Source organism: Lipotes vexillifer, unplaced genomic scaffold, assembly GCF_000442215.2.
Source record: "Lipotes vexillifer unplaced genomic scaffold, Lipotes_vexillifer_v1.1 scaffold471, whole genome shotgun sequence".
Classification (NCBI taxonomy): Eukaryota; Metazoa; Chordata; class Mammalia; order Artiodactyla; family Lipotidae; genus Lipotes; species Lipotes vexillifer.
In genome coordinates this window covers 2,521,606-2,535,709 of record NW_006780162.1, presented here as the reverse complement: position 1 = coordinate 2,535,709, position 14,104 = coordinate 2,521,606, and the positions used below count along the sequence as shown (strand labels likewise).

Sequence of the window (14,104 nt, the reverse complement as noted above, 5' to 3'; positions counted from 1 at the left end):
TCAGTCCTCCCCCTTAATTCTGCCTCATGGTTGCAGTGAGATCTTCTCTCTTGGGTTCATGTTCATGTCACATCTGCCTAGTAATATTCTTGAATTCCAGATCTGGCTGTTTAATTGGGAGCCCATACAATACACCACTGCTCTGGCTTCCCCATCTCCTGCTGCATCCCTTCCCCAGGGTGCACTCTCCAACCAGGACCTCAGTCCCCTGATCCATGATCACCTTTCCTCTTAGTAGATGAGACAGCAAGCTTCTATCAAGTCAGAATTACCTTGTTCACAGTTTAATTCTAAGTTGAGTGTCTCCTTTGTCTCTCCTTCACCAACGGTTTGGTAATGGAAGTTTTCACGAATCACTGAGAAGAGAAAGGAAAGGCAATTAGAGATCCCAGACAGTGACCAAGAGCTGCACCTCATAGTTACACATCCAGGACATCCTTGACCCCCATAGTTCAGGGGGAACCTTCCAGCCCTCAGGGAACCCTGGACTTAAGTGGGCCTCATGTGACCTGTGGCTTGACAATGCTCCTGGAATCTAACAGCTGTTCCACATTGAATGCACCTCTCAAGTTTTAAAAAAGAATGGACATATGAAGGAGGAAAACCATATGATCATCGCAATAGATGTAAAGAAACCTTTCGACAAAATTCAACACCCATTTATGATAAAAACCCTCCAGAAAGTAGGCACAGAGGGAACTTACCTCAACATAATAAAGGCCATATATGACAAACCCACAGTCAACATTGTCCTCAATGGTGAAAAACTGAAACCATTTCCACTAAGATCAGGAACAAGACAAGGTGGCCCACTCTCACCACTGTTATTCATCATAGTTTTGGAAGTTTTAGCCACAGTAAACAGAGAAGAAAAAGAAATAAAGGAATCCAAATCGGAAAAGAAGAAGTAAAGCTGTCACTGTTTGCAGATGACATGATACTATACATAGAGAATCCTAAAGCTACTACCAGAAAACTACTAGAGCTAATCAATGAAGTTGGTAAAGTAGCAGGATACAAAACTGATGAACAGAAATCTCTGGCATTCCTATACGCTAATGATGAAAAATCTGAAAGTGAAATTAAGAAAACACTCCCATTTACCACTGCAACAAAAAGAATAAAATATCTAGGAATAAACCTACCTAAGGAGACAAAAGACCCATATGCAGAAATTTATAAGACACTGATGAAAGACATTAAAGATGATACAAATAGATGGAGAGATATACCATGCTCTTGGATTGGAAGAATCAACATTGTGAAAATGATTCTACTACCGAAAGCAATCTACAGATTCAATGCAATCCCTATCAAACTACCACTGGCATTTTTCACAGAACTAGAACAAAAAATTTCACAATTTGTATGGAAACACAAAAGACCCCGAATAGCCAAAGCAATCTTGAGAACAAAAAATGGAGCTGGAGGAATCAGGCTGCCTGACTTCAGACTATACTACAAAGCTACAGTAATCAAGACAGTATGGTACTGGCACAAAAACAGAAAGATAGATCAATGGAATAGGATAGAAAGCCCAGAGATAAACCCACGCACATATGGTCACCTTATCTTTGATAAAGGTGGCAGGAATATACAGTGGAGAAAGGACAGCCTCTTCAATAAGTGGTGCTGGGAAAACTGGACAGGTACATGTAAAAGTATGAGATTAGATCACTCCCTAACACCATACACAAAAATAAGCTCAAAATGGATTAAAGACCTAAATGTAAGGCCAGAAACTATCAAACTCTTAGAGGAAAACATAGGCAGAACACTCTATGACATAAATCACAGCAAGATCCTTTTTGACCCACCTCCTAGAGAAATGGAAATAAAAACAAAAATAAACAAATGGGACCTAATGAAACTTCAAAGCTTTTGCACAGCAAAGGAAACCATAAACAAGACCAAAAGACAACCCTCAGAATGGGAGAAAATATTTGCAAATGAAGCAACTGACAAAGGATTAATCTCCAAAATTTACAAGCAGCTCATGCAGCTCAATAACAAAAAAACAAACAACCCAATCCAAAAATGGGCAGAAGACCTAAATAGACATTTCTCCAAAGAAGATATACAGATTGCCAACAAACACATGAAAGGATGGTCAACATCATTAATCATTAGAGAAATGCAAATCAAAACTACAATGAGATATCATCTCACACCGGTCTGAATGGCCATCATCAAAAAATCTACAAAGAATAAATGCTGGAGAGGGTGTGGAGAAAAGGGAACCCTCTTGCGCTGTTGGTGGGAATGTAAATTGATACAGCCACTATGGAGAACAGTATGGAGGTTCCTTAAAAAACTAACAGTAGAACGACCATATGACCCAGCAATCCCACTACTGGGCATATACCCTGAGAAAACCATCATTCAAAAAGAGTCATGTACCACAATGTTCATTGCAGCTCTATTTACAATAGCCTCAACATGTAAGCAACCTAAGTGTCCATCAACAAATGAATGGATAAAGAAGATGTGGCACATATATACAATGGAATATTACTCAGCCATAAAAAGGAATGAAACTGAGCTATTTGTAGTGAGGTGGATGGAACTAAAGACTGTCATACAGAGTGAAGTAAGTCAGAAAGAGAAAAACAAATACCGTATGCTAACACATATATATGGAATCTAAGAAAAGAAAAAAATATGGTCAGAAGAACCCAGGGGCAAAATAGGAATAAAGATGCAGACCTACTAGAGAATGGACTTGAGGATATGGGGAGGGGGAAGGGTAAGCTGGGACATAGTGAGAGAGTGGCATGGACATATATACACTACCAAACATAAAATAGATAGCTAGTGGGAAGCAGCCGCATAGCACATGGAGATCAGCTCGGTGCTCTGTGACCACCTAGAGGGGTGGGATAGGAAGAGTGGGAGGGAGAGAGATGCAAGAGGGAAGAGATATGGGGACATCTGTATATGCATAACTGATTCACTTTGTTATAAAGCAGAAACTAACACACCATTGTAAAGCAATTATACTCTAACAAAGATGTTAAAAAACAAAGAAAAAAGAATGGACAGTGAAAATGTTGTAAGTAGTGGTCAACCCCCTTCAAAATGATCAGAAAACAGTGAAAGCCAATTTAAAATAAATAATACATGTGGAATGTGTTTTGTAAATTCTATGTGCAACTAAGACCAAGGAATAAGCAGAGGGATTTCTTCAGGAGAAAGCTAATATTTCTAGAGAAATACACGTACATTATAGAAGAAAAGCCCTAACATCTTTTGAAGATGGAGATTTAGAAGGAAGGAAGGAAAGGAGGGAGAGAAGAAGGAAGGAAGGAAGGAAGGAAGGAGGGAAGGAAGGAAGGAAGGAGGGAAGGAAGGAAGGAAGGAAGGAGGGAAGGAAGGAAGGAAGGAAGGAAGGAGGGAAGGAAGGAAGGAGGGAAGGAAGGAGGGAAGGAAGGAAGGAGGGAAGGAAGGAAGGAGGGAAGGAAGGAAGGAGGGAAGGAAGGAGGGAAGGAAGGAAGGAGGGAAGGAAGGAAGGAGGGAAGGAAGGAAGGAAGGAAGGAAGGAAGGAAGGAAGGAAGGAAGGAAGGAAGGAAGGAGGGAAGGAAGGAAGGAAGGAAGGAAGGAAGGAAGGAAGGAAGGAAGGAAGGAAGGAAGGAAGGAAGGAGGGAAGGAAGGAAGGAAGGAAGGAGGGAAGGAAGGAGGGAAGGAAGGAAGGAGGGAAGGAAGGAGGGAGGGAAGGAAGGAAGGAGGGAGGGAGGGGAGGAAGGAAGGAAGGAAGGAGGGAAGGAAGGAGGGAAGGAAAGAAGGAAGGAAGGAAGGAGGGAAGGAAGGAAGGAAGGAGGGAAGGAAGGAAGGAGGGAAGGAGGGAAGGAAGGAGGGAAGGAGGGAAGGAAGGAAGGAAGGAAGGAGGGAAGGAAGGAAGGAAGGAGGGAGGGAAGGAAGGAGGGAAGGAAGGAAGGAGGGAAGGAAGGAAGGAGGGAAGGAGGGAAGGAAGGAGGGAAGGAAGGAAGGAGGGAAGGAAGGAAGGAAGGAAGGAAGGAAGGAAGGAGGGAAGGAAGGAAGGAGGGAAGGAAGGAAGGAAGGAAGGAGAGAAGGAAGGAGGGAAGGAAGGAAGGAGGGAGGGAAGGAAGGAAGGAGGGAAGGAAGGAAGGAGGGAGGGCAGGAAGGAAGGAAGGAGGGAAGGAGGGAAGGAAGGAAGGAAGGAGGGAAGGAAGGAAGGAAGGAAGGAGGAAGGGAAGGAAGGAAGGAAGGAGGGAAGGAAGGAAGGAAGGAGGGAGGGAAGGAAGGAAGGAGGGAGGGAAGGAAGGAAGGAAGGAAGGAAGGAAGGAAGGAGGGAGGGAGGGAGGGAGGGAGGGAAGGAAGGAAGGAGGGAGGGAAGGAGGGAAAAAGACCTTGGGCCAGGGAAGAAGACCTGGTTATAAAGAGACATACAGTGAAGAGGAACTAGCACTTCCCTGGGGTGGGATGGGTGGGGAGAAATCCAGAAAACAAGGAAAGACACATTGTGAAAGACACAGACAGGAAATGAAAATTTTCTGAAAGGCACAGATGGGAAGTGAATACTAACACAACTGTACCTCCTGGGGGCAATACCCACTGAGGGATCAGGGCAGTAGGGAGCTGCTTTTTCCATCCCCAAGACACGTTGACTTCATGCCCAGGCCAACTTTGGAAGAGGACATGGGGGTAAATGTTATGTGGGTGAGAGGTTTAGAGAACATAAGGAGGCCTAGGCATAAAGTCAACATGTCCTGGGGATGGAGAAAGCATCTCCCTCTGCCCTGACCCGTCAGTGGGTATTGCCCCCAGGAGGTACATTTGTGTTACAGTTGCAGGCATTTCAGTGATGGGGGACAGGAGGCTTCTCTGACCCCTCTTACCAGCATCTTGGCTCTGGGCCGCTCACAAAAGTGTCTGGGAGGCACCAGTGGCAGCCTCCCCTGGGGGCAGGTGGGCAGCTGCGCTGAGCCAGGCAGTGGGCAGTGAAGCTTGAGGGCAGCAGCAAGCCTCATGTGTAGGAGATCTCAGCACAGGAAGCCCCGGAAACTAACACATGTGATGTGGGTGCTGGGGTCCAGGGAGGGGATCCCTACAGTACAGGGAGAGGATCAGAGCCCCTGAGATGTGGGCAGTAATAACTGCCATTCCCTTCCTACCTATGGCCTGGGGATGTTCTGGCTACAAATATAATATTGACTTGAAATTTGTGGCTAGGTATTTGATTTCTTTTATTCCTTTTTCTGACTTAGATATCATACTGGAGAAATGAGATAGCTCTTATTTTACAAGATATAATTTTCACAAATAAACACATCTCATTCTTTATACTGACTTCTTTTACTTTTTCTCTGTTTAAAAATCCTTTATTACATCTTATTTCCTAAATAATAAACTTCAAATTCCTTGGCATAGGGTGTTAGACCCTCAAAAATCACCTCCAACTCCCCTTTCCAGAATGAGCTTCCAAGCCCTCCCACCCATGCTCCCTTTTTCAGCCACATGGTTCTGCAGGTCCACTGTTCCTTTCCTACTTTGTAGCTTTCACATGCTGCCCCCTCCCCAATGCATGGGTATGTGCTGGCCTTCTCTTGTGAATTCTCCATTCTTTGTTCGGACACAGGACTGCATTGAATGACAAATCTTTTAATATAAAGAAAATCTTTCCATCTTTGAACATGTCTGCAAGTATCAGATAGGGCTACCTCCTTTCCTACAAAAGGCATAATTCATGCCTTCCTCCAGAAAAGTAGAGACTCAAATCCTATGTTTCTCAGCACCAAATTCAGGTCCTGGCTGAGCAATCATTTGTGGGATTACTTGGCTAAGGTGTCGCCCCCACTATGTGTAAGCTCCGTGAGGACACAAGTCATGTGTGTTTTCTTCTCTATTGTATATTTTCTCTGCCTGCCATGTAGTAGTCACTCAATATAATAACTGTCAAATATAATGAAGAGTGAATGAATGAATCCGTGAATGAAGTGGACTTGAACCCCCAAAAGTTGTTGAAAGTTATAATTACCATTTTGGAAGTTTCTGCAAATCTGAAGTAAATCAGGATAGGCCTTCAGGTTAACTCTGCTGAACAGGGCATCCAGAATTGTCTTGTCAAATTTCTTCTCCAGTTCACTGAGAGCATCATACACCACACTTTCCACTGGGATCAGATTTGCACAAGCTTCTTGAAAATGCTTAAAAATATTGAATGGTGAATTATGTAGCTTTGAGTATATGGGTTATAGGAGACTCAGATTATAAATAGACTAATTGTTCTCTGGTGAAATATTAGAATGTTACACATATTTGGATGCCTTCTAAAATATTCTCCATCATAAAAATAGACTCATTTTGTTAACCTGTCTCTCTGACATTGATGGTCACTTAAGAGAGCAATTTTGAAGAATAAAAGTAGGTTCAAAGTAGAATGTTGTGTGAGAGCTTTAAGAGCCTGGCCAGGATGCTTCAGGAGTGGTCCTTACTGTTACTGAGAGGCCATTTAGTTGACCAGACAATAACTGCCCTTCCCTCCAGGAAACCATGTAACCACTCTCCCCTTCTGTGAACGTTGCCAAAGGGCAAATAAAATTCACAAAGACAAAAAGACTTGTCCTCAGTATCCCCAGGAAGGCCCATTGTTAACCTTTACCTGTATTCTGTATCCGGAAATGTCTAAAGTGCAAGAAACGATTTGGAGAGAGAGCAGCAAGCATCTGCTTCCAAATTTATCCTAGCGTGACACGACTTCCCTATGAGTTCAATCACTTCAGGCTCGAGTGCGTAAAATAAGAAGGCTTTGTAATGAAATGTTGCCCAACTCACTTATTTGCTTTAATTTTGTTATTGTTATCATATTGTATCAAAATATCTAAGATGCTCCCTACCTACTCGCCATTCCAATGTTGCCACATCTCCATCGCCATGCGCCTCCCCCGTTTACTACAGAAGAAGGGATGCTGTCTGTGATGCTGCTTCTCCTCTCCCCTCCTAACTTAAAGGATGGCGAACATCCCTGTTCATAGGAGGATCTTTAGCCTGCTCATTGCATCCTAAATTTGGCAGGTTATCATGAGGAAATTCTCCTCACTTACCTCATACATCTGCTCAGGGATGAAGCCCCGGTCTCGGAGGCCCATGAGGAAAGGGAACGGCTTTGTTATTGCACTTGCAATCTCCACCTTATTTTCTTTGAAGAGCCTGAATATGAACTCATAGAAAAACTGCTCCTCTGGGTTCTGCTCCTCTGGGTTCTGGTCCCCTGTGATCATTCTGAGAAACAAAGACACAATATGAAAGTAGGTGTTGAGTTTCTGAGAGGCCCATGGAGGTCAAAAGATTTTATTTTATTTATTTATTTTTTACAGCTTCTGAATGTTTTTATATACAAAATTATATATTATAATGACTATTCTATTTTTCTACATGAATATTTACTACATATATTTTTATACAATTTTTAAAGGTTATACTCCATTTACAGTTATGACAAAATATTGTCTATAATTCCCCATGTTATACAATATATCCTTGTAGCCTATGTTACACCCAATAGTTTGTATCTCCCAGTCGATCACCCCTAAATTCCCCTCTCTCTCTACTGGTAACCACTAGTTTGTTCTCTATATCTGAGTCTGCCTCTTTTTTGTTATGTTCATTAGTTGGTTGTATTTTTTTACATTCCACATATAAGTGATATCATCCAGTGTTTGTCTTTCTCTATCTGACTTATTTCACTTAGTATAGTGCCCTCCAAGCCCATCCGTGTTGTGGCAACTGGCAAAACTTCATTCATTTTTTTATGGCTGAGTAGTATTCCACTGTATACATATACACTATATCGTCTTTATCTGTTCATCTGTTGATGGACACTTAGGTTGCTTCCTTATACTGGCAATTGTAAATAATACTTCTAGGAACATTGGGGTGCATGTATCTTTTTGAATGGGTGTTTTTGTTTTTTTCAGATATATACCCAAGAGTAGAATTGCTAGGTCATATGGTAGTTCTATTTTTAGTTTCTTGAGAAACCTCCATGCTGTTTTCCACTGTGGTTGCACCAATTTACATTCCCACCAACTGTGCAGGAGGGTTCCCGTTTCTCCACATCCTAGCCAACATTTGTTATTTGCATTCTTTTCAATGATAGGCACTCAATGGAGGGCCAACGTGTGTAAAATGATGTTCTTGTGCAAGGACCAGAATAGATGGAATTTATTTACTTAGAGAATAATCAAGGGTGCAATAGAAGAATACACTGGGCTTAAGGAAGGCTTGTACATAGAAGTGAAAGCGTTTACCCTGTGCTAATCAAAACTACTGTAAAAAGACTTTCACCCAAACTCTCTTCGGAAAACATTGAATTTTAAAATTGTAAAAGCTTTACAGGAATTTATATGATACTCAGATGGTTAATCTTATGTCTCAGCGTGGAGGGTTTGGGGGATAAGACTAACATTTTATTTTAAATTGGTGAACTTTGAGTAAGCAGTTTGCCCTCCATAATGTAGGTGGGCCTCATCCAATCAGCTGAAGGCCTGAATAAAACAAAAAGACCAGCCTCCCTGAGTAAAAAGGAATTCTCCAGCTGAGTGCTTTCAGAGACTCTGCTGGGTCTCTAGCCTGCTGGTGCATAGCAGACTTTGGACCTGCTGGCCTCCATTAATGTGTGAGCCAATTCCTTACGATAAATATCTCTTTCTCTATATATATATGCACACAAACACACACACACACACACACACACACACACACACAGCCTATTGGTTCTGTTTCTCTGAAGAACCCTGATGAATACACATTACAAAAAAAGAAAGTTACAGACAAAGAAATAAAAAAACAGAGATAATACTACAGAACCTACCACTGAACTGCAAATCTTCTTAGTTAATAACAAATAGAATAAATTTCAGGAAGGTGTAAAGGAGCTAGACCTCTCCCATCTGTAACTGCAGAGGCAGGAATGGCATTCCACATCATAAAATTAGGTCAAAGCCACTCCTCTGATAAAGTTTCAATTAATATTGAGAATATGTCTTTTTCTTTGGTCTAATATAGAGACTTGTGTGAATATTCAAAACTAGGACAGGTTGTTCTATGTCTAAACCTGCCTGTGGAAGTGTTATATACATGAAGAAATAGAAGACCTCTGGATTTCAAACATAACCACACCTGTGAGAAGTAATTTAGAGACTCAAAAAGCTTTATAATTCTGATTCTTACTTGGTAAATTGTTCCCCTTTCTGATAATGTCTTAATAAACTTCTCTGTATTTCTAAAAGTTGTAAAGACTCAGGATTTTTTTATCCCACCATAGAAGGGTCATTGGAACTTCCCATTCTCCAAATATGCATCAGGATAGAATAAAATCCATCCCTTCACTGAATTCCTTAAAAAAATGTTTTTACCCACTACTGGGCATGTGCCCTGGGAAGGCCATAGTTCAGAAAGAGTCATGTACCAAAATGTTCACTGCAGCTCTATTTACAGTGGCCAGGAGATGGGGGCAACCCGGGTGTCCATCGTCAGATGAATGGGTGGGGAAGATGTGGTGCATGTGTATGGTGGAATATTACTCAGCCATAAAAAGAAGCAAAGTTGGGTTATTTGTAGTGAGGCGGATGGACCTAGAGTCTGTTGTGCAGAGTGAAGTGGGTCAGAAAGAGAAAGACAAATACCGTATGCTAACACATATATGTGGAATCTAAGGGGAAAAAATGTCATGAAGAACCTAGGGGTAAGACAGGAATAAAGACACAGACCTACTAGAGAATGGACTTGAGGATGTGGGGAGGGGGAAGTGTAATCTGTGAAAAAAAAAAAAAAGATAGCTGATTGAAAACAAGTGCTTTCCCCCTCGCTCATTGGAGAGTCCTCTAAAATGATAGTAAAGAAATTAGAGTCACAATGACAAAGAGAAGGGGATTGGATGAAAAACTTAAGCCAAAGTCTGAAAAAGAAAAAGTGGTCAGAGCATTCATCATTACTGCTGGTGGAGGATGCTCCTAGAGGTCAGAGAGGGGCCCAGCGTGTCTTACTGGCCCCTGGGGAGGTAGTGGAGGTGGGGAAGAAGATGCAAGAATGAAAACAGAGGGATTGTTTGAAAGGAGAAAATACAAAACAATGTGCTCCCCAACTCTTCCCTGACCCCACCATACAGAACTCCTGCAACCAGGCAAGAAACTAGAGGTTTCCTCTTAAGAAAAATGTAAATGACACAGAAAAAGAGTCTTCACCTTTGGGCATTTGGGATTTACCCAGCAAAGCCACAGGTTTTCAAGCCCATCTCATTAAATGCAGTTCCAAGCTAGCTTATCAGTGCCTCACCCTTAAGAATGAAAAAACAATAACAGGCCACAGATATTTGTGGAAACTAACAGCACAAAGGGGGCAGAACCAAGATGAGCAGAGAGCAAAAATGACTCCAGAACAAATAGAAATACTACAGGGAACAGAAGACAGTTTCTAAAAAACAATTTTCATACACACTGGAGAAGATACTATGTCCAGGATGCCATGAAGAAAAAACAAGAAAATAAGAAAATGGGCCTGGAAATTTAAAGTGATTGCTGAAAATTTTTTTTTTTTAATTTAACTAGGGCTTCCCTGGTGGTGCGGTGGTTGAGAGTCTGCCTGCTGATGCAGGGAACACGGGTTCGTGCCCTGGTCCGGGAGGATCCCACATGCCGCGGAGCGGCTGGGCCTGTGAGCCATGGCCGCTGAGCCTGCGCGTCCGGAACCTGTGCTCCGCAACGGGAGAGGCCACAACAGTGAGAGGCCTGCGTACCACAAAAAAACAAAACAAAACAAACAAACAAACAAAAGTTTAACTAAAATGGTCATAAGATAAAGACAAGGGAATTTCCCCAGCACATAGCTGGAAAAAAAAAAATCTAAAGGAAAAATGAAAAGTAAATTTGAAACATCTAAATGTCTAAAGCAGTCATTCAAGTGTGTATGTAGATTCAGAAGTAAAAGGAAATGACTAACAAATACACCCCCTGTTCAATCATTCATGTGTGAAGGCAAAATAGCTGTGCAGAGGCTCAGAAAACATTTTACGTATGCACCCTCTGTGTTGGTCACACAGTTTTCAATGCTCTATTTTCTTTACTTCTGGGCAAAGGTAGGGTTGCACCTTCCTGCCTCCTTGGGCTGATGGGTGTAGCTTTGGCAGAAGAATTTGGAGCCAGCACCTGTGAGCCATGCTCACTGTTTCTCTGCTACAGTGGCTGTCATTTCAGATGGCGGCTGTTCATCAGCTAGAGACAGTCCAAGATGAGGGTTCCCTTAAGCAGCTGGTGACCCACTGAGATTTTAGAAATGTTTGTTCCAATAGAATAATCTACCCCATTCTTACTGACACACTGTCTGGAACAAATTATTTGCTGATACCCTATAATAAGAGAGTCAGGAAATCAATACGAGCAAAGTTCTGTTATATCAATGAAAGAAGTGGAAGGCACCACTAAAACCAGTTAACATACTGACGTCTTAGACATAGAGAATGGACTTGAGGACACGGGGGGTCGGGGTGGAGGGGGAAGCTGGTGGGAAGTGAGAGTAGCATTGACGTATATACACTACCGAATGTAAAATAGATAGCTAGTGGGAAGCAGCAGCATAGCAGGGAGATCAGCTCGGTGCTTTGCGATGACCTAGAGGGGTGGGATAGGGAGGGTGGAAGGGAGGCTCAAGAGGGAGGGGATATGGGGACATGTGTATGCATATGGCCCATTCACTTTGTTATACAACAGAAACTAACACAGTATTGTGAAGCAATTATACTCCAATAAAGGTCTATTAAAAAAAATACTGACATCTAAAAATTGTAAATTTCATTTGAGAAAAAAAAGTACATCTCAAAAATTATTTTAGAACAGTGATTCTCAAAGTATGATCTGGGGACCCTGGGATTTTGTGCAAGACCCTTTCAGGTGTCCTCAAAGTCAAAACTGTTTTCATATAATACTAAGATGTTATTTACCCTTTTTCTCTCTCATACTCTCACAAATGTATAGTGGATTTTTCCAGAGTATACACGGCCTGTGGTACCACAGTAGATTGAATGCAGAAGCAGATAGGAGAAACCAGCTGTCTTCTACAGAACTAGCTATTAAAGAGATTTGCAAAAATGTGAAGGGTGGCTAATCTCACTAATTTAGTTTATTTTAGAAGACAGTTATTTTTCATAAAATAGGTCATTTATGTTAGCAGGTAGTGAGTTCATTATTATTATTATTTTAAAATGAATAAATAAATATATTTAAGTGTTCAAAGTTCAACTTTCTAATATGGTAGATAGTAATAGGTATAACCTACATTAACAAAAATTAGCTCTTTGGATTCTCAGTAATATTCAAGAATGTAGAGGGGTCCTAAAATCAAAAATTTGAGAAGCCTTGTTCTAGAAAGAGGATATATACTATATGCAGTAGTAAAATTATAGTAATCTTAATCTAAAACTTCAGAGTATATTAAAAATCTTAACAATCTGGGCAAGTTAAAAAACTGAGTTAAATGATTTATTTCAGAGATGCTAAACTCAAATGGCATGGTTTCACATTTGATGCTATCAATCAGAGAAATATTGGGTTGGCCAAAAAGTTCATTTGGGTTTTTCTATAACATCTCATGGAAAAACCCAAATGAAATTTTTGGCCAACCCAATATATATTTGAGAATTAATTAGAAATCATAAGGGTAACAAATAGAGTCAAAATGAGACTGTAAATCTTACAAAAGAATAAAAGTAAAGAAAACATACTGTTTTTCTTAAACAGAGAAAACAAAGAGACGTTAGATATTAAAAGTGCCCCCCAAATTTATAAGCAAAAGGTATGTCATTTAAAACAGATCAAATTACCATCTTAGAGTATGAATGAAATAAAGTATAAATAGACTCTAACTACCAAAGACACACAAAAAACAAAGTGACATTAAAAATGTTAAAACTCAAAAAATGGGCAAGTGACATTAGACAAAGGCAAACAAGATAGAAAGCAAAATTCACAATATATGTATTTTAATAACAACATTTAAGACTGCTAATAGACAAATGTTTCATGGTCGTTACAAAATTTCACTTTCAATTTTTAACTCCTCAAGTATATTTAAAAAGATATATGGGATGTAAGTTTTAAAAATTGCAAAACTATGTATTAATAACTCGGTCTTAAACACAAGAACATACCAAGTATTTGGCCCTGAATTGATCTAAATAATAAAGAAAAATTGAATAGGTACATGTTCTAGCTATAAGACGATATTACAATAAATCAAAATTTTAAAACAAAAATTTTGTTTGAAGAAACAAATCTAACTTGCAGTGGTTTAAGAAGTTCATTTTTGGCTTCAGCTCTAACATTGCAAAGACCTTGGAAGTCATCACTCCTATCCTTACAAAAATAAAAAAGCTGAAAAAACTGAAAATCAATGAATTTCAGGCATGTACAGGAAAACTGAGGCCATAAGTCAAACTGTCACCCTGAAAACTGGATTGATAGACAAGTCCAGAGAATCACAGATGAGATCAGCTACCTGGAATGGAAGCAACTAGAGCCATAGACCATAGGAACACTGAAATGGTAAGTTTGATGACTTGCTGGAGGCTGAGTGTGGACTTGCATGAGAATGAGAAACTCCTAGGGACCACTGCCTTAGGAGAGCCCCCAATCTTTTGTGGGATTTACTTCCAGGAACCCCACCAGGTACTCATGGTGAAGAGCCAAGAAAAATCCTCTGCTCTGGCAGAGGGAGAGGGGAAAAGGAAACTTTTTAAAACAGCCCAGAGCATTCTCCATACCAACGGTCTACTCTCTAGAGGAAAACACTTTGCCCAAGCCTTATCTGACCTCGGGGAAGGTCAGTTACCAAAATCCAGCTTCTTCTAGGCTCTGTCTCATTTAATGGGGTGAGGGAAGGGGAAATAGCTAAGAAATCATTCTAAAATTTACAGTCCAGGAATACAGTTCCACTACAAGATTGAGATTTAATCATAAGATTAAAGAATGCTTTCTCTCCCCAGTACCCTACCACTACATCAATAGGGCTCCAGTATAATAATTGAGGATTACAGCTAAAAGAGCTGTAAGGCTCTATTTAATGAGCTCTTAGGGAAATCCAAAGAAAACAGGGG

The 14,104-nt window shown here is 40.8% G+C and overlaps 1 protein-coding gene across 1 annotated transcript in view; it reads right to left on the bottom strand.

Moving 5' to 3' along the window:
- Positions 1 to 7,238, bottom strand: part of SP140 (SP140 nuclear body protein) — a 64,112-nt gene extending 56,874 nt beyond the window's left edge. Inside the window, exons 1-3 of the mRNA XM_007453269.1 lie at positions 7,062 to 7,238; positions 5,996 to 6,164; positions 273 to 356 (exon numbers count right to left, since the gene is read on the bottom strand). Coding sequence (XP_007453331.1) covers positions 273 to 356; positions 5,996 to 6,164; positions 7,062 to 7,238 — 430 coding nt within the window. The remainder of the gene's footprint in view (positions 1 to 272; positions 357 to 5,995; positions 6,165 to 7,061) is intronic.
- Between the last annotated feature and the right edge of the window lie 6,866 nt (positions 7,239 to 14,104).